The 27,484-nt window shown below is 39.6% G+C and overlaps 2 protein-coding genes across 7 annotated transcripts in view; one reads left to right on the top strand and one right to left on the bottom strand.

Moving 5' to 3' along the window:
- The window catches only part of SPAG17 (sperm associated antigen 17), a 283,690-nt gene extending 256,994 nt beyond the window's left edge, over positions 1-26,696 (top strand). The window contains exon 49 of one of the 2 annotated variants that reach the window (XM_086392104.1): positions 26,682-26,696. The gene's annotated coding sequence lies outside the window, so the exon portion shown is untranslated. Of the gene's footprint in view, positions 1-12,855; positions 12,873-26,681 lie in introns of those variants that run through there. The other variant, XM_086392103.1, reaches the window with a different exon arrangement.
- WDR3 (WD repeat domain 3) overlaps positions 1-27,484 on the bottom strand; it is a 38,850-nt gene that overhangs the window by 8,539 nt on the left and 2,827 nt on the right. For all 5 annotated transcript variants that reach the window (XM_086392110.1, XM_086392109.1, XM_086392111.1 and 2 more), the window contains exons 2-21: positions 25,720-25,927; positions 23,710-23,919; positions 21,237-21,355; positions 19,402-19,480; positions 18,143-18,238; positions 17,110-17,223; positions 16,852-16,953; positions 16,325-16,422; positions 14,990-15,097; positions 14,246-14,476; positions 11,177-11,270; positions 9,230-9,331; positions 7,188-7,273; positions 6,891-7,026; positions 6,109-6,165; positions 4,840-4,940; positions 4,522-4,633; positions 4,257-4,391; positions 3,938-3,988; positions 3,203-3,268 (exon numbers count right to left, since the gene is read on the bottom strand). In XM_086392110.1, coding sequence (XP_086248236.1) covers positions 3,203-3,268; positions 3,938-3,988; positions 4,257-4,391; positions 4,522-4,633; positions 4,840-4,940; positions 6,109-6,165; positions 6,891-7,026; positions 7,188-7,273; positions 9,230-9,331; positions 11,177-11,270; positions 14,246-14,476; positions 14,990-15,097; positions 16,325-16,422; positions 16,852-16,953; positions 17,110-17,223; positions 18,143-18,238; positions 19,402-19,480; positions 21,237-21,355; positions 23,710-23,919; positions 25,720-25,890 — 2,268 coding nt within the window. In that variant the 5' untranslated portion in view covers positions 25,891-25,927. The remainder of the gene's footprint in view (positions 1-3,202; positions 3,269-3,937; positions 3,989-4,256; positions 4,392-4,521; positions 4,634-4,839; positions 4,941-6,108; positions 6,166-6,890; positions 7,027-7,187; positions 7,274-9,229; positions 9,332-11,176; positions 11,271-14,245; positions 14,477-14,989; positions 15,098-16,324; positions 16,423-16,851; positions 16,954-17,109; positions 17,224-18,142; positions 18,239-19,401; positions 19,481-21,236; positions 21,356-23,709; positions 23,920-25,719; positions 25,928-27,484) is intronic.

Below are 27,484 nucleotides of genomic sequence, written 5' to 3'. Positions count from 1 at the left end.
AGGGAGTGGCAAGATATATTCAAAGTCCTAAAAGGGAAAAATCTGCATCCTAGGATACTCTACCCAGCAAGATTATATTTAGAATAGAAGGAGATATACAGAATTTCTCAGACAAGCAAAAACTAAAAGAATTCAGCAATACTAAATCCATCCTAAAGCAAATATTATAGGTCTTCTGTAAATAGAAAATTAGTAAGAATAGATAGGAAAAAGAAAAATCACAACTGGAAAGTAAGTCACTTCAATAAGCCAACATACAGATTAAAGAAAAAAAAAGAAAACGTCTTTGTGAAAATGATGGTAACTACAATGAATAGCAAAAGGATGAAGATGTGAAAGAGGACATCAAAATCATAAACTGTGGGACAGGAGAGTAAGAAAATGCAGGGTTGTTTTTTGTTTTTTCACTTCCCGGAATGGGTTTGACCTATATGACTACCAACTGAAGCAAGTAGATATAGAATGGGGTCCACATACTTGAAACACAGGGCAACTTCAAAGCATACACCAGAGTCAAAAAAAATCAAAAAGAGAACATAATCAAAAGGGAAACAAACCACAAAAGAACAACACAAAGAAAAAGAGACAAAGAAAAAATGTAAAATCAATATGAAAACATGGTTAAAATGGCCATAAATATGTATCAATAATTACCTTAATTATCAAACATTGGACTAAATGTTCCAATCAAAAGACAGAGTGGAAGACTGGATTAAAAAAAAAAAAGCTACAATATGCTGCCTGCCAGAGACCTACTTTAGGGCAAAGGACACATATAGATTGAAAGTGAGGGCATATAAAAAAGATAGCCCATGCAAACACAAATGATAAGAAAGTGTGGGTTGCAATACTCATATCAGACAAAATAGACTTTAAAACAAAGGCCATAAAGAAAATGGAGAAGGCAATGGCACCCCACTCCAGTACTCTTGCCTGGAAAATCCCATGGACAGAGGAGCTTGGTAGGCTGTAGTCCATGAGGTCGCTAAGAGTCGGACACGACTGAGTGACTTCACTTTCACTTTTCACTTTCATGCATTGGAGAAGGCAGTGGCACCCCACTCCAGTGTTCTTGCCTGGAGAATCCCTGGGACAGAGGAGCCTGGTAGGAGGCCGTCTATGGAGTCGCACAGAGTTGGACACGACTGAAGTGACTTAGCAGCAGCAACAGCAGCAGTAGACCCAACCAAGGAAATTAAAGACTAGCACACTGACAACCATAAACTATTAATAAAACTGACGAGGATTCAAAGAAATGGAAAGATATCCCATGCTCTTGGATTGGAAGAATTAATATTGTTAAAATGGGCACACTACCTAAGGCAATCTACAGATTTAAAGTGATCCTTATCAAGTTACCCATGACATTTTTCATAAAACAAATAATCCTAAAATTTATATGAAACCATAAAGATCCACAATTGCTAAAGCGATCCTGAAGAAAAAGAACAAAGCAGGAGGCAGACTTCAGACAATTCTTTTGCACAGAGCTACAGGAATCAAAACAGTGTGGTACCGGCACAAAGACTGTTCCAGATGGTCAATGGAGCAGGACAGAGACTCAGAATAAACCCATACATACACAGTCAACTAATCTTCAACAAAAGAGGCAAGAACATACAGTGAGGAAAGCCTTCAGCAAGTGTTGGCCAGTTGGACAACTGCATGTAAATCGAAGCTAGAACACACCCTCTCACCATACACAAAAGTAAACTCAAGATGTCTTAAACACTTAAAACATAAGACATGACACCATGGAACACCTGGAAAAGATTATAGGCAAAACATTCTCTGACATAAATTCTACCAATGTTTTCTTAGGTCAGTCTCCCAAGGCAATAGAAATAAAAAACAAATGGGACAGACTTTTGCATAGCAACGGAAACCATAAAAAACAAAAACAAAAAACAACCTACAGAATGGGAGAAAATATCTGCAAATGATGTGACTGACAAGGGCTTAATTTCCAAAATACACAAACATCTCCTACAACTCAACAACAAACAACCCAATCAAAAAATGGACAGAAAATCTAAAGAGACATTTCTCCAAAGAAATACGGATGGTCAATAGGCACAAGAAAAGATGGCGAACACTGCTAACTATCAGTGAAATGCAAATCAAAACTACAGCGAGGTACCACCTCACACTGGTCAGAATGGGCATCATTAAAAACTCTACAAATAACAATTAGAGAGGATGTGGAGAAAACGGAAACCTCCTACACTGTTGGTGGAAATGTAAATTGGTTCAGTATGGAGGTTCCTCAGAATACTAAAAATCAAATTACCATATGATCCAGCAGTCCCACGCCTGGGCATACAATCAAACAAAACTGTAATCTAAAAAGATACACACAACCCTATGTTCATAGCAGGACTATTCACAAAAGCCAAGCCATGGTAACAACTTAAATGTCCACTGACAGATGAATAGATAAAGATGATGTGGTACGCATATAAAATGGAATATATACTTGGTCATAAAAAAAGGAGGAAATAATGCCATTTGCAGCAACATGGATGCAATTAGGAATTTTCATACTGGGTAAGTCAGAAAGAGAAAGATAAATACCATATAATATTACTTATATGCGGGATCTAAAACATGACAAAGAAGCTGTCTATGAAACAGACTCATGGATATGGAGGATAGATTCATAGCTGCTTTGGGGGAGGGATGGAGTGGCAAGCCGGGGTTAGCAGATGTAAGCTACTGCATATGGAATGCTACTGTATAGCACAGAGAGCTACATTCAGTATCCCATGATAAACCATAATGGGAAAGAGTTTGAAAGAATGTGTGTGTATACACATATATATGAACTGAATGTATATAACTGAATCTCTTTGTTATACGGCAGAAGTTAGCACAACACTGTAAATCAACTATACTTCGATCTTTAAAATGTCTATAATAAAAAAAGCAAACAAAAACCCCCACTTATTGCTAACCCCTCCCGTGTGGTTCAGATTCAGTAGGTCTGGGGGCTCCACTCTGAGAACTTCTGCCATCAAGTAAAGAGATTAGACTAGGGGCTCTTAAAGCTTATTTGGTGATTTTAGGGTCAAATATGGGAACAGGGCAATTTCATGCTATTTTATTTCTTGTAATTATTTCCTTTGTTTTTCTTTAGATTTTAATAAAATACTTTTTGGAAATAAAAAATTAAAATGAGACACAACATTCTATATCAACTTACTGCTTTGACCGTTTCAATAGTTTTCTTTCCAGTGAAGTAATTGTCACCTTGAGTCTCTCCTGGAACCTGCCAGAAACAAAGAGATCCTTTTAACATAACACTGATGGGTGTTAAAGAACCAACAAATTAATCTTCTATCCAGAAAAGAATAGACATACTATGTTATGATGACTGTTGTTACATTGTGTTATCAGCTACCATTAAATGAGAAATTAATAAGTGCCAGGGAAAGAAAGTGAAAAGTGTTAGTCATGTCCGACTCTGCGACCTCTTGAACTGCAGCCCACCAGGCTCCTCTCTCCATGGAATTCTCCAGAAAAGAATACTGGAGCGGGTTGCCATTCTCTTCTCCAGGAGTAAGTGCCAGTCACTATGTTAAATGTGTTACATGCATTATCATAAGAATACTCTGCTCTACAACACATGATTAAAGAGATTGCTTCATTTCTCAATTCTTTCTGATTTTTGATTTACAGTGAAACAGTTCCCTAAAGCCTCCCTCAAAAAAAAAAAAAAAGCAAGAATGACAATCATTTAATACCAAGTCATTTGTCCCATAAAATCAGGATATACAGCTAAATTAAGAAGGACTACACAGATTCTTTCTCATATCAGCTGCAGATGACTTTGGCATCTAGCCCCAGTTCTAATTCCATTAGAAATTCTTGAAATTACAGTAAATGCCAGTAAGAAAATGACAGGGCACAGTATGAGGATCCCGGAAGATCTACTTACTGCTGGTTGGTCTTCTTTGGCCACACTCTCTTCATATTCTGCTTCCCTTTGCTGTCAAGAGATGGATATGAATTAATTTCAAAGTTAAAACATGATCATTATGTGAAGTAAGGCAGTGAGAAGCTGCTTCTTTCACAATCTAACCCCCTCCTGGGATCTTTATCTCCACTGGGCTGCCCAAGTGGTGTTGGCAGTCTTGGAAACATCTTCTGGAGGCCAGTGGACTAGCACTGAATGTGAGGTGTGGCAGAACTAGACAGGAACCTTCAGCTGAGTCAGCGTGTCAGGGACTGATACCTACCAAGCCTGAAGTCCTTACCATCTCCTTTTCTTCCTCAAGAATAAGAGGCTCCCTGGTTCTCTCCCAAAGTCTCAGAGATTTGTCATGGGATGATGATACAACGTAGTCCCCACTGGGGCTTACAGCCAAGCACCATATTTCCTGGTGGTGCCCCTGCAGAGAGTAAAGACAAAATCAAAAATCCTGAGTGAGAATACCTTATTCATAGACCGCTACACTGGTGGGAAATCAATGCTCAACCTTAAAAGAAGTACTGAGCACGTCAAAGTAGGCAAGAGGTTACCTCTAGAGTCTGTATGTGTTCAAATTTGTCTGCATCCCACTGTTTAATCTTACGGTCTTTCCCAGCAGTGAAGAAGAGGTGAGACTTGGGCACAAACCTTAGGTACATCACACTGAAAAGTGAGAGAAATACTCAAACGTCATCAATCTCCTCATTATTAAGGTTTTAAACACACATAAATCGCTTTTGGACAGTTAGTTCTAGAGTTTTATTAATAGAATTTTAAATTTCTGACTATCTGAGAACACTAAAAGATGCTCCCAGGAAATGACACTGATAGGTAACTCAACAGGAGATCTTTGAAAAGACGACATCTACCTGTCATCATGTGCAAACAGAGACTTATGGCAGTCCCCAAAGTCCAGACCCCAGATTTTCACGTTCCTGTCTGCAGAGCCAGTTGCTATCAGTGCTCCATCCTAGAAGGAAGAGAAATGAAACGTTACTAGTTCATCCGAAACCCTGGTTAGATAGAGAAAAGTTAACCAGAACATTTATCCCATTTCTTTCAAAAATGTCAGTGCCAAAAATTTTTTTCAGTGCCAAAAAATTAATTTCATCTCTGTATCAAGAGCACCCACATCCCTGCTTTTACCTACAAATCTACTTAAAAAGCTTGTTAAGTGAGCAAGAACTGTGTGGCTCAGGTGTTTCTGGTCCTGCTACAGGGCAGTGTTGTGCTTTGATGTAGGTTATCTGTTTACTTTGTTTAAATTGATAGGATAAAGACTCCCTAATCTCTGTCACAGAGTTTGACAGAGCTGGGGGCAGAGAAAAGGGGAAAAGAGAAGAATGAGCCTGGGAAAGAAGCTACTAAAATGCTTACGACCTAGACATTTTTATGCCATATCTCCTATCGCTGTTTCTCTTCTATTTTAGCACCTAGTTCAAATGGCTGTCCACGTAAGAAGAAAAATATTTTCTGACACCAATTTATTCTGTTCATGCACTGAGTGCAGATAGGTAGGGCGGGGGCCAATTCCTTTTACACAGACTAGATTTTTTTTCATTTTTAATTGGAAGATAATTGCTTTACAATATTGTGTTGGTTTCTGCCATACATCAACATGAATCAGCCATATGTCCCCTCCCTCTTGAACCTCCCTCCCACCTCCCACACCATCCCACCCCTCCATACTGCCACTCATAACTAGACACTGCAAAACATATGACTTTGGTCAAGAGACTAAAAGTATACACAGTGAAAAATACCATAAATATTGCAAAGTTCCATTTTTCTTATGAACGTTATACTTCAGAACAAAGCAGGGATGCATTTTTGAAAGTCCTTCACAATTTAGGGTATTCTACCAATTATAGTCCTTTAGACAAGAAAATACTATTTGGGGAATCCAAACCAGGTAGTTAGTTAAGAGGATTAATTCAGGTATCTGTGAAAACATCCTAAAACAATTAAAGAAATATATACTTAAGGTATGATTATAATAAATACTTTTGTAATTTTTTTAGGATAGTCAGTTATATACCAGACTGAAAAACACTGAAGTGAAGCTGTCAAGCCAAGAACGAACAAAGCACTTTAGAAAAGATAACTTGTCACTGAGACACTATTTAAATTTTACTTACATAAGATATGTCCATACATATTACAGGCAGTTTGTGTCCATATAGTGAGAGAAAAAACTAAATATTAAAAAAAAAAAAGAATATAAACAACTTATGTCCATCTATAAAATGCAGGCATAATTTATTATATGTAGATCTAAACTATAACCTTAAATACAGTGCTAAACACAGTCCTGAATTGTTTTTATGTCTGTGTTTCAAAGAAGACGACAAACCACTGAAGGTTGTACCCATACAACTTAGCATAAAGCCCTACATGCTCTTGCCAAGAACACTGCAGTAGAGTGGAGCCTGTGATGCTGCTGAGGCCTACTCCCTCAGTCAGAACACAGCACAGGGATGTTCTCTGGATCTCTTAGCTAAAGAGTCTGGGGAGCACTTGGTTCACAACAATACCTCCAGGCCTAATACAGTTCCACGGAGACTCTGGATGTAGAGCCCAGTAATCCATATTTTTAAAAGCAACCCAAATGATCCTGAGGTACTGCCAAGTGTGGGATCATTGCCTAGGACAGCGAGCAGTTCTCTTAAAACTACTGGCTGCAACAGGATTTCTTGTCCACAGATTTTTCTGAACATGTGAAATATAACTTGCTTTAAACAAAATTTATGAACCAAAGGATTCTTTCAGAAATCCAGCCTTCCTAGTGCACTTGCAATGTTTTGATTCACAAACCAGCTTTCAAAAAGATATTACTGCTGGAAATAGTCAAGGCCACTACTCTATAGTCTCAACCCAAGTTCAGTCAGAAAGAAAATACCCATAGGCATAACCATCGTACCTTTAAAGTGTCAACATAGAAAATTTTCACAGTACAGTCCAGCAAAGACACGGCCAACAGCTTTTGATTGGGAGAGTAACTGACACACAGAACTTCTTCATCTAGTTGCAAGGTTCGGGTTTGCTTCACAGAAAGTCTAGCATCATGGAAAGCATCAAGAAAAATGAGTACAGAGGCAAAGTCTCCCAAGACCTTCTAGAGCTCAACAGAAATACATGCGTCAAAAACCCATTCAGTGGTGCCTCATTTTCACTCCAACAAATGGACACAAATTTAAAAAAAAAAAAGTCTACTCACCTTTTCTGGGTACTGTTTTCATCTTTTACCAACTCAAAATCCCAGAACTTGACAGATTTATCTGCACCACCTGTCACAAAGCCACGCTGAAAATCAAAGGACATTTCTGTTAGAAAAGTATCTTAGTACAGAAACTGGTTCAGTTCAGTTGCTCAGTCGTGTCCGAGTCTTTGCAAGCCCATGAATTGCAGCATGCCAGGCCTCCCTGTCCATCACCAACTCCGGAGTTCACTGAGACTCACGTCCATAGAGTCAGTGATGCCATCCAGCTATCTCATCCTCTGTCGTCCTCTTCTCCTCCTGCCCCCAATCCCTCCCAGCATCAGTCTTTTCCAATGAGTCAACTCTTCACATGAGGTGGCCAAAGTACTGGAGTTTCAGCTTTAGCATCATTCCTTCCAAAGAAATCCCAGGGCTGATCTCCTTCAGAATGGACTGGTTGGATCTCCTTGCAGTCCAAGGGACTCTCAAGAGTCTTCTCCAACACCACAGTTCAAAAGCATCAATTCTTCAGCACTCAGCCTTCTTTGTTGGCAAAGTAATGTCTCTGCTTTTGAATATGCTATCTAGGTTGGTCATAACTTCCCTTCCAAGGAGGAAGCGTCTTTTAATTTCATGGCTGCAGTCACCATCTGCAGTGATTTTGGAGCCCCAAAAAATAAAGTCTGACACTGTTTCCACTGTTTCCCCATGTGTTTCCCATGAAGTGGTGGGACCGGATGCCATGATCTTCGTTTTCTGAATGTTGAACTTTAAGCCAACTTTTTCACTCTCCACTTTCACTTTCATCAAGAGGCTTTTTAGTTCCTCTTCACTTTCTGCCATAAGGGTGGTGTCATCTGCATATCTGAGGCTATTGATATGCAGAAACTGGTAAGACACCTCAAAATAATACAAAAGACCATTTTTATTTAAGGCATGGGACAAGAATTAAGATGTGTGGTTTTTCCTTAACCCCCTTTCTTGTTCTTTTAGGGCTGCCTGCACAGGTCTTATTTGAGAACTAACTCCTAGCAGTGCCTCATGTAGTCAGATGACAACTGATGTAAAGTTCTAGTTACACTTTCATTCGGTGTCAGGAAGAAAGACTCAACAACTACTACAGGGTAATGCAACAGTCAAAAGAATTTGCTGTGAAGTATTAAACTGGTCTCATCACATTTTAGGGTTAGTGTAAAGTATAAGGAACACGGAGTAAAAAAACTGGACCTCAAATGTCTATTCTGCCGTTTCAAAGATCTGTAACACAGAAAGAAAAACCTTACAATGATGCTTAGTGTTGCTAAAGAGAGAAAGACTACCTAGTTTATATAGGTGTTGTGAAAATAATAGTAAATGACATGATGGATATGAAAACACTTTGGAAAATAGAACACTCCACAAACCCAAGATGCTAACTACTATTTACATTTTAAATGCTGCTTTATTTCTGCCCCCAATGGCATTACTCAATCTAAATTCCAGGTTCCATTTTTTCCCAAAAATATCTACTTTCAGGGAATACAGATTTGCCACTACTGAGGACATTCAAATAAATGGGCCACAATCCCTTCAGGTATTGTCAAAAAAAATCTCAAAATGTTCTGAGCAACAAATAGCACCACTTGAGGTCTCCAGTGACTCCTTTGAAAGGAAACACACTGCTGTTGACTGGAAAAGGCTCACAAACTGACTAAAAACCACTAGACTTGTACAGTCATGGATATATAGACTGAAGGGGGAGCAGAAAAGACTGCTCTAACCTCTGTACCGCACTGCCCAAGGAAATATTTCCTCTTAAGAAGTATCACAAATCACTGGTAATGTAGGAGGATAAATATTGTCATGTCATGTAGCTCATGATCAAGAGCAGCTGAACAAAAATTTAGATCATAGTGACAGCTCTTCGTATTATCAGGCACAAAATATGGCACCATATATAGAGATTACACAAAGAGTGGACTTTCTTTAAATTCCTGTTAGGCAGCAGCAGAACTTGATATAAGAGATGGGAAGTGCAGCAAGAGTACTCAAGTCCAGATCGTCACATCTGGTTCAGTTACCTGATCTGGAGAGAGAGACAAGGACCATAAGGCTCCATCGTGTGCGTCTATTGTCTCCAGCAGATTTCCTGAGGCCAAGTCATAAAGCTGCAGCTTCCCCGTCTATGGAAGACACAAAATGAACACACCCGCAACCTCCACGATGCTTATCTACAGTGTCATAACCAAGCAGCAACGATGTGGCCGAGTGCTCAGGAAACGGCTTCCATGGTCTACCCACTGTACTTCCTCTGTGAAGAAGCGCTGTTAAATCTCCTACGGACATACCGGTCTAATCTTGGCAGGGTCACTATACTCTGCAACTATGGAATGCTACAACCTTGTAGTACAGGACTCCTGTCACTTCCACTGGTCCCCCAACTTCAAATGGGAAATACCGCGGCCAGAGGTGTATCAGAGTAAACATAACAGCAAATGGGGGATTTAAAAACCTTTAAAAATGTAATCAGTCCTTTAGGTGGACTAACAACTCCTCTCCATCTAGTTTTGGCTTCCCCTCTAGAATACACTGACAGTAATAAATACCACCTACAATGCTAAGGACAATGAACTTGGAAAAAAAAAATCGTGGTAGTTTAGAAAACTATCAGCCACACTTCCTCTTTAGACCCTGTATATGCTGTGGTCTTGGGGCCAGCACAGAACAGAACGCACACAGTGGCCAAGCCTGCTGCATGCTGAGTCTGTAAACATGCGGTGGGAAGAATGTAAGCAGAAGACATGCCTCCCAGGGCTGCCTCTCTCTAACTCTGACTATGAGTAAATTCATGTCCATGAGCCCATTTTTCCATCTGAAAAATGGAGTTTATATTAACAACCTCTCTAACCAGTTGTGGGGATTAAATGAGATAATGTATGTTAACGGCCTAGCACAGAGACGAGGCTAGGGATTCTGAGTCATACAAACAGTTTTTTAAACGATTAATAGTGGATGAACATTTGGTGAATGAATGAAAAATGAGGGTACTTTTAACTAAAATTTAACGTTCTGTGACATTGACTCTTGAACTCTCTCCAACTTATTTTATACTTTTTGGTGGGCAAAAAAAATATCCATTGTGATAACAGGTTTTCTAATAAAAATGCACATATGGCATTGGTTTAAGGAGATAATGACAAATACTTGCAAAGCACTTTTCAAAATATTCCACAGACCTATTACACTTTATTCCCACTACAACTCCGACTATCACCATTCATGCTACTTCTACTGCCAGCTCTTATTCGTTATTTTCTGGGAGCCAGTCTCTGTGCTAACTGCTTTGCAGACTGTGAGGCAGTCTTTTTACTTTTAGATATCAAAGCTTACAGGGTGGAGTAACTTGCCCAACTCATAGCTAGTTGAGTAGACGAGCTGGGATTCAAACCCAGGCAATTTGGCACAAAAGGCTCTGTCAAAAAGCAAGTGCCATCATGTCCTAAAACAGATAAGGAAACACACTAGGAGAAGTTTATGCAACTTGCTCCAAGTTACCCATTTTTTAGGGGGAAGAATCTGAATCCAAATCCATGTTTGTGCATTCCCTCAGGTTCTCTCCCCATGTGATTACAGCTGAAGATTTGGTCACTTGGTCTCTCTTTACTGAATGCTTCTATCTACCACACCTGATGCTGGTATTTAATGTATTTTATTAATCTTCTCAAAACACAATTACATGTGTGCTTATAAAAATATGCACGAAAGGCTGATCGCCAAATTGTTAATGATAGTTATTTTGGGTCATGATTTTAATTTTCTTCATAATTTAACATATGGTTTGGTTTACCAAAAAAAAAAAAAAAACTTAAAAAAAAATAAAAACCTCAAAAAAAAGGGCAATTAACTATCATACTCTCATATTATCCAGCTTTAATACATTTCCCATATGCTAAGGAAGCAGGTTTCTTAAACAACTTGAAGACTATTGAGCAGAAAAGTCCCCTAAATCCATGGAAAAGTCTGTTTACCTTTGTCCCTATGACCACCTGCCGATCCCCAGGCACAAAGAATGAGCAGAGCGCGTATTCACAGGCCATCGTGCGAATGCACTGCAGCGTAGACCTGTGAGGGAGAAGGAGTAAAGAGAGCCTGCTTCTCCACCTGCGAAGGCAGCATGCACATTTAATATTAATACATACTTAGCCACACAGAATGGTCGACAAGAGAGGATAAAGTCTGAACGCGTGTGTGCTAAGTCACTTCAGTCGTGTTCAACTCATGTGACCCCATGCACTGTACCCACCAGGCTCCTCTGTCCATGGGATTCTGCAGGCAAGAATACTGGAGTGGGTTGCAATGCCCTCCTCCAGGGGATCTTCCCGACCCAGGGATTGAACCTGTCTCTTATGTCCCCTGCATTGGCAGACAGATTCTTGACTTAATTACAGTCAGAGAGAAAACAGTAAATGGCCCCTAACTTTGTTTTCTTTATAGGAGGTTCCCAATCCTAAGGAACAGATTCTACAAAAACAGAGTTTAAAAAAGCCATCTGCTAGGTTCAAGAGAACCCGATCTGCTGCTACAAAGAAGTGTGTGAGCCCAGAGGACTAAGTCAAATTAGCATATTATATCCCTACAAGTCAAGTTCATTTTAGTGGACCATTAACATTCACCCATTCAGCAAATACCCACTCCCTCCAGTATGTACTGAATGCCAGGTCCTGTTCCAGGTGCTAGAGATGAGACAGCGAGTTAAACACAAGAGATTCCGAATTCCATAAAGCTTAACATCCTCCGGAAGTAAGATGTGTATGGGTATCTCAGGGGCTAGCAGGTGTTGTGGAGAAACACAGAGCTGGGGGAAGGGGGCTCACAGTGCGAGGGGAGGCAGGGAACAGCAGGGTGGCCATGTGATGACAGCAGAGGGAGGATGGCCTGCAGCCGAATGGGAAGCTGGCTCCAGGAAGAAAGAAGAGGGAGCACAAGGGCCACAGCACGGGCACGTTCTTGTTGCCTGGAAGGGGTAGTGATAAGGCCAGGGGCTGCAGTGGAGAAGGCGAGAGTGGTGAGACAGCAGCCCTAAGGACTGTGACTTCCAGTTAGCGTTAGATGGAGCTCTGGGAAGTGATGGAACTTCCATGATAAAAAGATTACATTGGCTGCCACGCTGAGAACAGACCACAGGGAGCAAGTAAGGAAGCATGGACGCCAGTCAGGAAGCTATTACCATCCAGATGAGAGATGGTGGTGGTCTGAACCCAATCGTGGCAGTGAAGGTGACGAGATGTGGTTGAAATTTCAGGTACATTTTGAAGGTGGAGCTGACAGGTTTTGTTAATGAACTGGACATGGGACATCAGAGAGAAAATCAAGAATGGCTACAAGGATTTGTGCTTTTAACTGCAAGTAGTAGTTATTTACTAAGATGGGGAAGTCTGTAGGAACAGAGGGTGAGGAAGCTATTGAAGAAATGAAGATCACAAATGTGATCTGGACATAAAAGTTTGAGATGCCTAATTAGACATCCAAGGGGTGACACAAAAAGGATTTGGAATGAGAGTCTGAAGTTCAGGGAGAGGCTGAGGCTAGAGACACAAATTTATGAGTCATTAGCACAGACAGCCATCTGACTAGAGAGCACAGAAAGTGAAGTGAAGACAGAGAAAAATTTCAAAAACTTTGCTCTGAAGCATTTCAACATTTACAGGTCAGTAAAGTACAAAGGATTCAGCCAAGACTGAGGAGAACCAGCCAGAAGAAGAAGAGGAAGTAATGAAATTCAGTGTTTCAAGGAGGAGAAAAGTTACCAATTCAAGGAGGATGTCAGACAAAGCTTATCAGTCACTAGATTTAAAAACATGAAGACTACTGATGAGATGACAAGAGCTGCTTTGGTGAAATGGTGGGGATAAAGGCCTGATGAAGAAAAGGATCAGCGGATGGGAGAGATAACTGGAGAGGGAGGTAAGGATGAGACAGCATATTCTTTTAAGATGGGAGATATTATAGCATGCACGTATGCGTGCTAAATCACTTCAGACATGTCCGACTCTTTGCAACCCTGTGGACTGTAGCCCACCAGGCTCCTCTGTCCACTGGATTATCCAGGCAAGAAATCTTAAGTGGGTTGCCACACCCTCCTCCAGAAGGTCTTCCCAACCCAAGGATTGAACCCGAGTCTCTTTAATGTCTCCTGCGTTGGCAGGCGGGTTCTTGACCACTAGGGCCACCTCAGATCTTTATACTGATAGGAATGACCCAACAGAGAAGGAAAATTAATGATGCAAGAGAGGGAGAGAAACTGCCAGAAGCAGATATATAGGTTGTGATTAACTTTTGGTTAGGAGCACCATCAGTCATAGGAAGAAAGATTATGTGATACAGATGCAGCTAAATTGCCAATTGTAATGGGAGCATATGAATGTTTTTGGATGATTCCATTACTTTAGCCACCTGATGCAAATAACTGACTCATTGGAAAAGACCCTGATGCTGGCAAAGATTGAAGGCAGGAGGAGAAGGGGACGACAGAGGCTAAGATGGTTGGATGGCATCACCAACTCAATGAACATGAGTTTGAGCAAGCTCTGGGAGTTGGTGATGGACAGGGAAGCCTAGCATGCTGCAGTCCATGGGGTCGCAAAAGAGTCGGACACAACTGAGCGACTGAACCGAACTGATTTCTTCAGTGAACAACGAAACAAGGTCATCAGCTTAAAAGGGCAAGAGATATGAGATGTGAGAAGTAAGGAGGTGTGAGAGTCATCTAGGAAAGTGAGGAATTAGAAATCAAGATAAAGTTACTGGAAAGCACTAAGCCTACTTGAATTTAGAGTAGGTGATATGTTTGTGTCTAACGAAGTACAGCAATAAGCTTTAGACATGGAAGAAACTTGCATTTTTTGCACCAAATCTAAAAAGGCAATTTTTCCTACTCTAAACTCCACAGGTCTACAGTCAAAATGCACTAAAAATACATTTTCAAGGGACTGTATTTAGGGCCCTAAGAAAAACTAATCATCAAGAGTACTAAAAACTAACTCAAAGGGAAGAAAACTTTACTGAGTAGAGCTACAGAAGGGCATCACTTCACAAACCTGTTCCATATCTTAATGGAATCAGCTGCTGCTGAAAGGATAGCAATATTGTCTGAGCTGAATGACAAAGTCCGCACGTCACTGCGATGACCTCCAATGGTAATTCTGTTTGTCCGGACAGGCTGAGGACCCGGCGTGGAAGCATTCAGTGAATATAATTCCACCAAGTTGTTCTGCAGCAGGAAAACCGCCTTTAACTCTCCTTGAGGAGTATGAATCAAGTCAAAGGATCTGCATGAGAAAATATTCACATATGTTCAAATGTTCCAGCAACCATCTTCATTTCAGCATTAACTTTTTTTCAGGAGAAAGGCTTTGCAATGCTCTCCACTTGTAAGTTAACAAGTGTAAAGGATTTTACTTATAAGAGTGCTCTGAATATTGGACAGTAGTCAAGTACAGACCAAGTCCAAGAAACCTGAGCTCAGACACTGGATCTGATTTGTTTCTGTGTATATTTTCTAAGTGACCTAAAATCCTTTTGGAACACGGGCTATCCATTTTTCTTTGTAATTAGCAGCAGTAAAGAACTATAAATGAAAAGATAAAAGGCTATCATAATGAAGCACAGAAGACGATGAATACGTGAGGCCATGGTGAGCAGGAGAAACCGAGTCCCACAACCATTGTGTCCAGATATAATTTGTAGCGACTGCTTACAAATAGGATGAAAAGCTGATACAACTTAGCAGGTTACTATTTCTACAACACTTCAGATACTTCAGCTACTACATTTTCACTCACTTGATTTTGGCAGAAGTTTTGATATTAGCTACCCGTTGGATTTCATCTTGCAGAGTCATTTTGACATTGACTTCAAGGTCTTCCTCCTCCTCATTGCAAGAATTTAATCTAAAGGAGAAAAGGAAAAAAAAGTATCATCCTATCACTTTTTTAGAAGTTTTGCTATTACTTGAGTCAAGTTTTGGTCCAAGACCAACAAACCGTGTGGGAAAGTCATTTAACCACATGAAATTACCATGAAAATTAAACAATGAAGTGTATGTAGAAATGCATCGTGTACCACAATGCAATTAATATAAAGTATTATTCCATCCAACAGGTACCCTTAATAAATGGATTCCAAATGCAGTAGTCCATAAAATTGCTGCGATGAGTTCATAGTTCAAACTATTCCACTGAAGTGTTTCTGATAAACTTCTCTATCTTTGGGACTTTTTAGAAAATCCATTAGCCTACACTTAGGAACTCAACCATGTCAAACAAACCAGAGGTCTCACAAGATCTGCTCTAGCAAATAAAAAATTTAAGAAAGGATGACTTTTTGAGACTTGATAAATTTCAACCACTGAGAAACTGATTTCTATAGCTATAATGACCTAATTAAGGTGATACTGTCCTAAACTTCAATTATGTAACTGTCCAACCAGTCTTCTTTCCCACAGTCCCACAGGTCAGCACCAAGCAATCCAGTCCCCTTCTGTATAGGTTGCTGTCACTGAAGATATACTGCTAGCCTCTCAGAATTAAATCCTTTAGAAAACTGAAAGTCAGTCAGTCGTGTTCGACTCTTCGAGACCCCCATGGACTATACAGTCCATGGAATTCTCTAGGCCAGATTACTGGAGTGGGTAGCCTTTCCCTTCTCCAGGAGATCTTCCCAACCCAGGGATCGAACCCAGTTCTCCCACATTGCAGGCAGATTCTTTACTAGCTGAGCCATAAGGGAAGCCCAAGAATACTGGAGTGGGAAGTCTATCCCTTCTCCAGCAGATCTTCCTGACCCAGGAATCGAACCAGGGTCTCCTGAATTGCAGGCAGACTCTTTACCAACTGAGCTATCAGGGAAGCCAAATCATTCAGAAGCTATGTTTAAATATCTGTGCTGTCTTTCTAGTTCTGTGTGGTTCTCAATGCAAGATCTACGAATATGGTAAGTTATAAAACTATACATAGAAATTACAACTTGGACTACCAGCACACCTTAAAACCTTCCCTAGCATTTAATAGTAACTGGAAACAGAGTAAATATTCCTTTAAGGAAGCCCCAATTTTTCTATCAGTACAATGTGGCCCACCCAGGGTACTTTATTAGTAGTAAATATTAAGAAAACACACTTTGCTTTCTTTTTAGCTTTCTTCATCTTCTTGTCCATTTTCTTCTGAATTTCCTCTTTGGAAAGGATACAAAACACTTCTAGCACAGAATCGGTTCCCTAGAAAAGGAAAAGGCTGATGTGAGTCCAGGAGAGGCAACTTGTTAATTCAGCTTTTTCTCTGTAAGAACATTTCTTTTTCTTCCCTATTGGTATTACCATGGACAATTTAATCTCTCTGTAATTGTCGTCTCATCTGTAAAGCGGAAATATACCACTTTCTACAGTGTTCCTCTGAAGACTAAATAAGAAGTTAATGCTTTTAAATTGTTTAGAAAAGCAGGGATTTAATCAGTGTTTGCTAATAACAACAGTGATAATAGTAATTACTATTATGCTAACAGAAGCTAGGGAGTATAGATCCACAAGGTACCACATAATGAAATCTTAAAAGGACCAAAGAAAAACTCACGTCCACACCAAATACTAAATGAGTCTCTGAAAGGAACAGCGGAGTCCTTGTTATTTTCTCCTGAGCCTGATACTCACATGGCAAGCAAGAATCCTGCCTGTCTTGTCGACTGCAAGGTTCACAACTCGGTCCCTTCCTTCCCGCATTATGGATCCAGCTTTTCTGCATGTAAGGATGCGCTGCAGAAGAAGCAAGAGAAAAGGTGAAGCTTAACAGTTACTTCTGTTCACCCCGGAAAAGACAGGATTTCAAATGCAGGCAACAAAGATCATTCCTAAAATGAATACCTTCCCAGCACTCAACTCAACTGAACATAAGAAACAAAAATGAATTACATCCTCAGGAGTTTCATCCATCTCAAGGGTACCATCCTCTGCTTCATGTGAGTCCTGTATACCAGGAGAAGATTCTTTGATTTTCTTGGGTTCTGGTTCTTCTGGGTCTTCAATCTGTTTTTATAAAAAAGGGAAAATAAAAAGTGAAATAATTAGTTCTAGGAGGTGACTCTTACCCTTAATGACTTAGAAACCTGTCTTCATGGCTACTGATAACTTCCATTTAGTGACCTCTCTGATCTCTTCGATGGCAGCACACTTACCAGAACATATTAAAAACAGACTACATCAAACACAAAACATTATTCATCATACTAGTTTTAATAACTTCCCATAGTATACGGACCATTGTTCCATAACAAAGTGAAAAAATGATGACCTCATTAATTTTAAAATCTTAGGTGAAAGATCCACCATATTCTAGAAGGAAGGATTCAAATTGGCATTACAAATTGAAAACACACTATATGAGAGGTTACATTTTCTTCTTATATAAAGAAAAGATAAACTCTAGCCTACTAATGTAGAACCCATCAGAATGGCTACTGGATACACCACCACATATCTCACCCCAATTAAACCCTGGATAAAAGGTACACGACCTTTTATCCACACAAAATCTTTGAGGATCTGAGAAAAAGTTATAGATCTTCTCAAAATATACATATTTATATAAACATACAGAAATTCTACAAAGATATTTGTTTGAGAGAAGAGGGTCACAGATATCCTGAAGTCCATCCATGGACACCCAAAGATCAAGGAATATCAATCAAGCTAAGAGCCCTATAAACTAAAACATTAACATTACCAAAAGCTGTAACCCTAAAGCTATCCTTCTTCCAAGTGCAAATGAGAATAGAAATAAAACAGAATGAAGGAAAAAAAATTGTGTGGAAGTCACAGGTTATCAGTAAGAGAAAATTCCAACACAACGTGTAAGTACTCAGTAATTACTTCTGATTCTAAATTCAACAAAACTATGAAACTGCTGAAACATGACCCTGCCCGTGATCAGAAAATCAGCAATTACCTCTTGTAGATAAGATATGTCCCAAGCCCTCAGTTCACTGTCAGAAGCCCCAGTGATGAGTCGCTTTTCTTCAGACACCAGAACCAACCCCCACACCTACAGAGCATAAACAGATTCAAATAATATGATTTAAGGGAATCCAGGATGTAGGACATGACATCCCAAAAATCTAAGTATGCTGTAGTCAAATCACTTTGGCACTGTAAAGTCTAATATTAAGGGCAACCTTTTCAAAAGACACTAAAAGAAAGCCCACTTTTAGAAAGAAAATGATCTAGGGTAGAATTGTTGTTTATGTGGTAACTAGCAGTTTCTCTGTAATTTCCTATCCTTAAATTTAGATAATGGCTGTTCAGAATAAATCCTAATTAGAAGCCACTCAAGTGATAATTTTAAATCTGGCACTTCTTTGCTTTTAGCAGTGCTTACAAATAAAAGGTGCTCATTAATATCTATCAGAGTATCATTTTTAGACTCAAACATGCATGGATAAATACTGAAAGTAACAGTATTGTTCCAAATCAACATAAAATTCTAATTTGCTTTTCCTCATTAATTCTAGGATGTGTATATTCCTCATACATTCTAGGGTGTATATACACATGCACATACATATACACATATAAATCTATATAACTGACTTATAATTAACATATATTAGCTAAAGGCATACAACACAGTGATTCAATTTTTATATATTCTGAAATGATCACCACAGTAAGACAAGTTACCATTCCATTGACATACGAAATTGTTGTAATATTACTGACTATGTACCCTGTATATGCATTACATCCCACAACTGGAAGTTTTTACCCCTAATTCACCTTCGCCTCTGCCTAATATGAACAAAGCACAGAGGATGCAAAGATGTAAAATATTCCCTGATCTCTATGGAACACATCTATGTTCAGGTAACTATTATAATGGCTATAATTTGCTGTTTACATGTCACCAGGCCAGGCACTATACATGCAGTATCACTATACTTCCCTACAATCATAAAGGTGGACGCTTATAATTTAAAGTGATGAAACCCATATTCATGGGTTAAAAACTAATGTAAGACCAATATTTACTAAATGCCAGAGCAGCAGTAGCAGCAGCAGAGCAGCTCTATCTGCTGTGATGGTTGGCACTTTGTCCACCATCCCAACTTCTCTCAAGACAGGATATGCCAATTATTGTTAGCAGTAAAGAAATGCTCTCTTCCTTTCTGCCTTGCCATTCTTGCCCTGGCCTCATAATCCTACACGTACCTCAGTTCGGTGGCCAACCACTGTTTTAAAACAGTGCTGGGTATCAAGGTCCCACCATTTCACCATGGTATCTTTCCCACTAAAAGAAGAAATAGGAAAAAAAATCTTATTAGAAAGAATCAAATGAACATGAAGATCAAGGACTCATTTGTTGCCTTAAAAAGACATAATACACAGCAATGATGTCTAATGTTAATACTTACCTTTCTTTTGAAAAAAGAATCCTAAGTCTCAAAACACTCCTCTTTTTTCCTGGCAAGAACTGAGTCAATGAAAAGCCATGGACTCTTCGCTGATTACAGCCACCCAACCTCCTTTCCCCTCTATAAAAGGAGAAAGCTCTTTTTCCCTTGCTGAGTGGAAATGAAATGGCAATTCTCTGCTGATCCTAAATAAATCCATTTTTGCTGGGGGCAAAGAAAAAAAGAATCCTAATTCTCTATATGGCTATTCTCAGGTAGAAAATAAAATGTTCCAAAAATAACCTTGAATTCAGAGTGCTACAGAACATAAAACTTGGGCTGTTACACACCATTTCCATAGCCACAGCATCAACATTCCTTCATCTGTCTAAGAAAGAGCATAGCCTCTCTTGCTCCCTTGTCTTCCAATGTTCAGCTAGTCTCCAGGTCCCGAAAATGCCTCCTCTGGGAAATCTCTAAGCCTTGATTCCTTCCAATCCATTTCTGTACACAAACCTGAATCTAAGTCCTATTGCCTGAATTATTTTATATTTTAATAACTTATGTGGTCTCTGTCTATTCGAATCTGTTACCTCATCACATCCAATACACCACTGGCAGATAATCTCAATTTCCTAACTTTGCACCAACTCAAGATTCTCTATGAAATCAAAATCAAGCTCTTTGGCACCATTCCCCAAACCTCCCATTCACTGGCTCTTAATCTCCCTGCCAACAGGCTCTACTCTTCCTGCCTCAAATGCCTGTTCTCTGTTTCTTCACCAGTAGAAATCTACCATAATGCTGGTACCAGGATTAAAACTGGAAATATCCTAAAACCCAATTTACAAAACCTTTCCTATACAATCCTACCTCCCGGTGTCATTTCCTTTTCCTTACATCCCCTAAGCTCTCAGGTGTATGTATATTCTAGGAACTGTAGAGTCACTGCCTCGTGTTATCTGAACAAGACACACTACCACCCCTGTATCCTACCCCACAGGGACAAATCCACCATTTGGACAGCATTTTGTGCTGCTCTTCTACACCGCTTCTGGTTCTTCTGTGGTTCTTACTAATTACTGTGGTCCTTCTAAGTACTGCCTGGCAACATTTTGGATTTCAAACTTTCCTGGGTAGCCATTCCTTAGGAATGGTAACTATTACATTTAGGCTGAACTATATGAAATTGCTGGTATCTGACATATCACTTTTAACCCATACAAATGGTCCAACCTATTAGATGTTCAGGAGTTCTAAGGATGGAGTAAATAAGTCTCTTTTAAAGAGGCAGGCTAAAACAAACATTTAGTAGTCACATCTGCCCGCTGTTCCATATTCGGTTTTCCTGACTTTCTAGGGATCCAGAAAGTAGACAGTTCATGCATCTGTCAAAGAGTTATCAGGGGGAAATAATGACAAATCAGAAAAGGGAATTAAAGAATGCTATAAAGAACTCTGCATAGCACCCATGATACTGTTGGGGAGGGGAGGCAGGGGCAGAGGAAAGCAGAGAGAAGAGGCAACTAGCAAATGAGCTTGAGTGTAGCGTGAAGAAACGAGTAAGGAATCAAGCAAATTCCTTCCGTGAAAGCCTCACTGTCAATTCACCTAGAAAAAGAACTGGACACTAAACTGTTTCCACTACTTTACCTCGTAACCAGCAGGTTCTTTTCTCGTAGAAACAATGCTTGTGTGATGGCGTCCTTGTGTCCCTTTAGACGGTAGAGGCCACTTTCATTGATCACATCCCATATGATAATATCCGTGTCCTAAAGGAATCAAATCATATAGAAGAACTTTATCACATAAGGCCTAACTTGACAAAAAACAGGGTGTAATATTCTTATTAGAAAGTTGATATGTAGTTCTTATAGAAAACTTGGAAAGCACACAGAACAATAGAGAAGAAACAAACACCAGCTGATTTCACCACCCAGACGTGATCAACATAGATATTTTGTGTACACTGCTCCAGTCTTTATGTGTACATACATGCTGTTAACTGAGATCATGCTATTACTATCATTTTAGAACCTTCTTTTTCTCCTTTAATATATTTCTCTATTTCCACGTCATTACAGACTCTTCTCATTTTTAACACTCATGTGGTAACCAACCTTAAGGATATATCATTATTTTAAATTTTTTTCTATTTCAGCTGTTTAGGTAGTTACCAATTTCTGCTATTATAAATATGTGGAAACGACCATTCTTGTACATCAATCTTTTATATATCTCTGATCAGAATAAAGACTAAAAAGGGACATTCTTGGGTTAAAAGGTATTTTTTCTATTTTAATACCTTTAAATAGAATAATAATTTTAATGGAATTTAATCTGAAATTCAGGGTGATCTCCAGAAAGGTTGCACCAGTCTAAAGGTCCACAGGAGCTGTGTGTGACAAGACCAGTTTTCTCATCCCTTCAGCACTGGGTATTATCAGTTGCTCAAAAACCACTGCCAATTTCACAAGTTGAAAGGCTACCTCAGTAAATGATTTGCATTTCTGAATACCAATGAGAAATTCTGCACATCCTCTATGGTGATTACTGGCCTTTCTGTACCTCCTGCGAACTGTCAAGTCATGTCTTTCATCTTCCTTTGGGTCTTATTTACTTGTTGTTATTAAGACATGATATTAATATTTGCCTTTTATTCTAGAACTATTAAATACTTTCCCTTTTTCATTGTCCTTTATTTTTTCCAGTTTTACTTAAAAATGATTGACATATATGACTGTATAAGTTTAAGGCATACAGCATGATGGTTTAGTTTACATATATTATGAAATTATTAACATAAAAGGTTCAGCTAACACCCATCTTCTCATTTAGATCCATTAAAAAGAGAAAAAATTTCTTGATGTGATGAAAACTCTTAGGATTTACTCTTAACAACTTTCTTATATTGTTTTAATGTTTTAAAATACATTGTAAATATTCAAATATTAAGCATTCAAAATTTCCTTACCCATAGGCTTGAAGTCTTTATCAGATTGATATCAGATATTTTATCACCTTGATATCAGATATTTATTTATGTATCTTCTAGTTTACTTAAAACACCATGATTTAAGTCTCTGAGAATTTTTTTGGTACATGGCATGAGGTAAAGTTTTAACTTAAAATTCACGCCCACATGGTGAGCCAATTGTTTAAGTACTACTTCAGAAGTAATCCATCATTGTTCTACTCAAAAATGTCACCTTTAAAGTAATTAGGAAATATATATACATATATATACATACACACACACACACACTAACTAGGTATATCAAGTGGATATGTTTCTTGTATTCCCATTTGGTTGCAATAATCTGACTATTTTGTATTAATGCCAGCTTGATATAACATATTATAAATTGTGACTTCATAATGCATTCTAATACCTGAAACCTCTTTAAAAAAATCCAGCCCTGAAAAAGAGTCAGAAACCCTTTTATTAATTTTTCCCAAAACTCTGTTTATATTCATTTGTTTTTACACATGTGCTTTTAAATCATTTGGTCATGTTCAAAAAAAAAATCTTTGGTACATTTAATCCGTTTTATCTATATAAACCAATTAGAACATAGGAGTATCATCTCAACACTTCGTCTTGCCATTCAAGAACATGGCTTGTGTCTCTACTCATTCAAGTCTTTGTTACATTCTTCAGTAAAGTTTCACAATATTTTTGAGTCCATTATTTAACACACAATTGTAAATGGAATCATTTACATTCTATTTTCTAACTGATGACTGAGGTATAGGAAAGTGAGATATTTTACCAAAATGAATGGCCAAGAAGCATCATTTTGCCTCTGCCTTTCCAGTGCTTCATCCACCCACTTGTGTACTGTTTTGGGTAGGCAAATGTACAACGATGTCACATGGTAATTATCATGGACAGCCTCATCCTGTTCCCATATTTTACAGGCTTTACTCAGAGAATCTGACAGGAAACAAAACGGACCACCCAATTCAAATCCATCCTTCTCACTCTATACTACCACTGATACTATTTTGTACACAGAGTGCCCACTGTTTCAGCCAACAATTTTTGTGAACAACCTGCTTCAGCTTGTTCAGTCTTATGCTCCTTTGCCAGATCAAAGTCAGGACACCTAATTCAAGGTCTCACCTTGGATCCAGAAGCCAGCCTGCCTCCTAGCTGATCATACTTCAAGGATGTGATGGCTGCTTTATGTCCATTGAAGGTCACATTTCCTTCTCCACTCAGGAGACTGAAGATTCGGATAGATCCATCCTCATAACCAACAGCTAAGTGCAGCCCATCTGGGGAGGGGCACAAGCAAGTGACTTCATGTTTAAGCCCCTGAAGGATGAGGATCTGAAATAATAAAAATTGAAAATAACGTAGAGGAGTTAAGCATGTCATCAAGGAAAAAGTGTGGGACTGTCAGGCACAGTAAAATTAAAAGCATCAATAATTCCAAATTGCTCTTCTGAATAATAACGGAACTCTGCATTCTGTCTCAAGTTCTTTAATATAGAAACTACTATTTGCACTGGGTAATGAAACATTCAAGAAAAGGTAAAGCTATACTACACTATTTCTCCAAAGCTCTACATTAGTATCAGATCAGAGCAGATCAGATCAGTCGCTCAGTCGTGTCCGATTCTTTGCAACCCCATGAATTGCAGCACGCCAGGCCTCCCTGTCTATCACCAACTCCCGGAGTTCACTTAGACTCCCGTCCATCAAGTCAGTGATGCCATCCAGCCATCTCATCCTCTGGCGTCCCCTTCTCCTCCTGCCCCCAATCCCTCCCAGCATCAGAGTCTTTTCCAGTGAGTCAACTCTTCGCATGAGGTGGCCAAAGTACTGGAGTTTCAGCTTTAGCATCATTCCTTCCAAAGAAATCCCAGGGCTGATCTTCTTCAGAATGGACTGGTTGGATCTCCTTATAGTCCAAGGGACTCTCAAGAGTCTTCTCCAACACCACAGTTCAAAAGCATCAATTCTTCGGCGCTCAGCCTTCTTCACAGTCCAACTCTCACATCCATACATGACCACAGGAAAAACCATAGCCTTGACTAGACGAACCTTTGTTGGCAAAGTAATGTCTCTGCTTTTGAATATGCTATCTAGGTTGGTCATAACTTTCCTTATACATGCCAAAATTTCCCAGGCAAAGGAATAAATTCCTAAGTCCTTGTTCTGTGTCAACACCAAATGACTTTCCATAAAGGCTTATGAACACATCCTTGCTTTAACTGAGCCCCATCTCAGAAACCAATGTGCTTGGCACTAGAGTGCTACAGTGGTTTATCCCCAAGGGGCTTTGAGGGACAATAAGTATCAAAGTATTAACCTCTTGGGAGTCACAAAGAGAGTGGACAAGATTAAAATGCCTGTATTTGGTTTGGCAGAAGTGGTAGGCTTAGGAATTCAGAGTTATACAAAATATCAAAGGCTAGTTTAACAACCCTTTGGCCTCATCTGCATAAGATTCAGTCAACATATTCCTTTTAAATGCCTAATATTATGTAACTGAGCTTCCCTGATGGCTCAGGGGTAAAGAATCCGCCTGCAATGAAGGAGATACAAGTTCAATCCCTGGGTTGGGACGATCCCCTAGAGAAGAAAGTGGCAACCCATTCCAGTATTCTTCCCTGGAAAATCCCATTGACAGATGAACCTGGCAAGCTACAGTCTATGGAGTTGCAAAAGAGTCAGACACGACTTAGCGACTAAAACAACTATAACAACTCTACAATTAGTTCTGAGGGCAAGTAGAAGTTGAAAAATGGAGAACTGGCAGAGGAAAAACAATGAATAAAAATGGAAAACAATGCTGGGAATAATGATTACAAATAATTACCTGTAAACATCACTACAAAGAAATACCTAAAAGATAAGCTCCTATTTGGTTATGCTTTTCAGAGTTTAGTGTAGAAGAACACAATAGAATCTTTTCCACTGTGTGAAAACACAAAAGAATCTTTTCTATCGTGTTCTATTTCACAATACAATACTTGGCTATCCAGATCCAAAGATTTAAAAAAACAATTTCTAGAGGCACACACAGTAAAGAAAAAAATCTGTGAATAAGACAGACCTCTCCCACTTCTGCCTCCACCCTCAAATACCCATAAATAGTATGAACCTGGATGACTGCTGGCTTACCTTCTCTCCTTTCCGTAAGTCCCAGATGAAAACATGTTCACAGGCTGGTACTGCCACATAGCGTCCTTTTTCACCACGAAGTGTCACGAAGACAATGTTACCTTTCTGGCTGCCAATAAGGCCAAAGACTGCACTGGCAACATAGCGCAGGTACTGCTTGGTGAGCCCCATGTTTTAACATCTGATACCGCAAGTGAGGCAGCTGCACCTACAAACAAAGAAGACTCAGTACTTCAGGCACCTCGGTTCTGCTGAGTTGGTGAACACCAGCTATTCATCATGTGCTTCAAAGTCTTTGACCCCGTGGCTGCTAAACCTTCATTTACTCTGAATATACCACTGACATAAAATACCTGAACGGCTTCATTTTTTATTCACGGGGTGACTCAACATGTCATCTCTCATTCCTCAAGTTTCAAACTGGTCACACTCCATGCCCACCTCACAAACATCTGACAGGTGTTAAGGCTTCGATGCACCTGAACAATTTGCTTCTGACCCCTAGTTCAACTACCAAAGATTTTAAACTGAGATTGACAGTCCCAGACTGAAAATATTTATTAATGAGCATTTATTGTGAACCTACTAATAATTAGACAGGCACTAATCTAGATGCTAGCAATATGGTCTTGAGCAAAACAAAAATGCCTCATCTTGTGTCACTTATCTTTGAGCGCAGCAGCTCTCAAACTCCAGAATGTGTCTAAATCACCCAAGTGGTTATGAAAACAGATAGTTGGAACCACCTCCCTCACCTCCCTAGTGTCTATTTCTGATTCAGTAGGTCTGGGGTGGAGCCCAAGATTTTTCAAGTCTAACAAGTTCCCAGGTGACGCTGCTGCAGTTCCTCATTTTCAGAAGTACTACATAACATGTGTAGGTTGATCCTTGATTTCCAAATCAGGGCAGCCACCTTCCCTTGGAACAAAAAAATAATACAAATTGTACACTATTTTTGACAGATTTCATCGTTCCTGTGTGACTGAGTAGGACACTACGTGTGTGCTGCGTGCTAGCTGCTCAGTCATGTCCGACTCTTTGCAACCCCACGGACTGTAGCCTGCCAGGCTTCTCTGTCCATGGGGATTCTCCAGGCAAGAATACTGAAGTGGATTGCCATGCCCTCCTTCAGGGGATCTTCCCAACCCAACGATCAAACCCAGGTCTCCCGCAATGCATGTGGATTCTTTATGGACTGAGCCACCAGAGAAGACTGAAATTGTCAAGTCAGACAACACTCCCCTCCATCTGCCTACTGTTTATAGAAAAACTTTAGTCTCCTAAAGTTCCCTGAGTTCCAAAGAGCAAATTTAATCAAAAGTGAGAAAATGCAAAAACAAAGAAATTAATCAAGACAAAGTATTAATAATTTAGCCATTAAACAAAATCACGGGCCTTTAGTTTCCTCTCAAGGGCTATACAGATGATACTGAGTCATATCCTTGAGCTATTTTTCAGATATTGATATCCCCACCAGGAGGAAGAAGTTAACTGCATGCTGACCACCAGCACTTACACCCCAAACTGGCTGGACCAGGTTGATGGTGTTGACTCCCAATTACCATGTCCACCAGCTGATTACACATCCCACCTCCTCTCCCTCATTTTGTCTTTAAAAACCTTTCCCTGAAAGCCAATTGTGTGTGTGTATGTATGTGTATGTGTGTGTGTGTGTGTATGTGTGTGTATGTATGTGTGTGTGCGTGCGCGCGCACACACAGATCACCTCCCCTGGCCCCCCACCCCCACCCCCTCCCACCCCACC

Source organism: Bos grunniens, chromosome 3, assembly GCF_055505025.1.
Source record: "Bos grunniens cultivar Pamir isolate PY7600 chromosome 3, Bosgru_T2T1.0, whole genome shotgun sequence".
Lineage (NCBI taxonomy): Eukaryota > Metazoa > Chordata > Mammalia > Artiodactyla > Bovidae > Bos > Bos grunniens.
The sequence above is the reverse complement of the archived record's forward strand: the minus strand, read 5'-3'. Positions and strand labels throughout refer to the sequence as shown.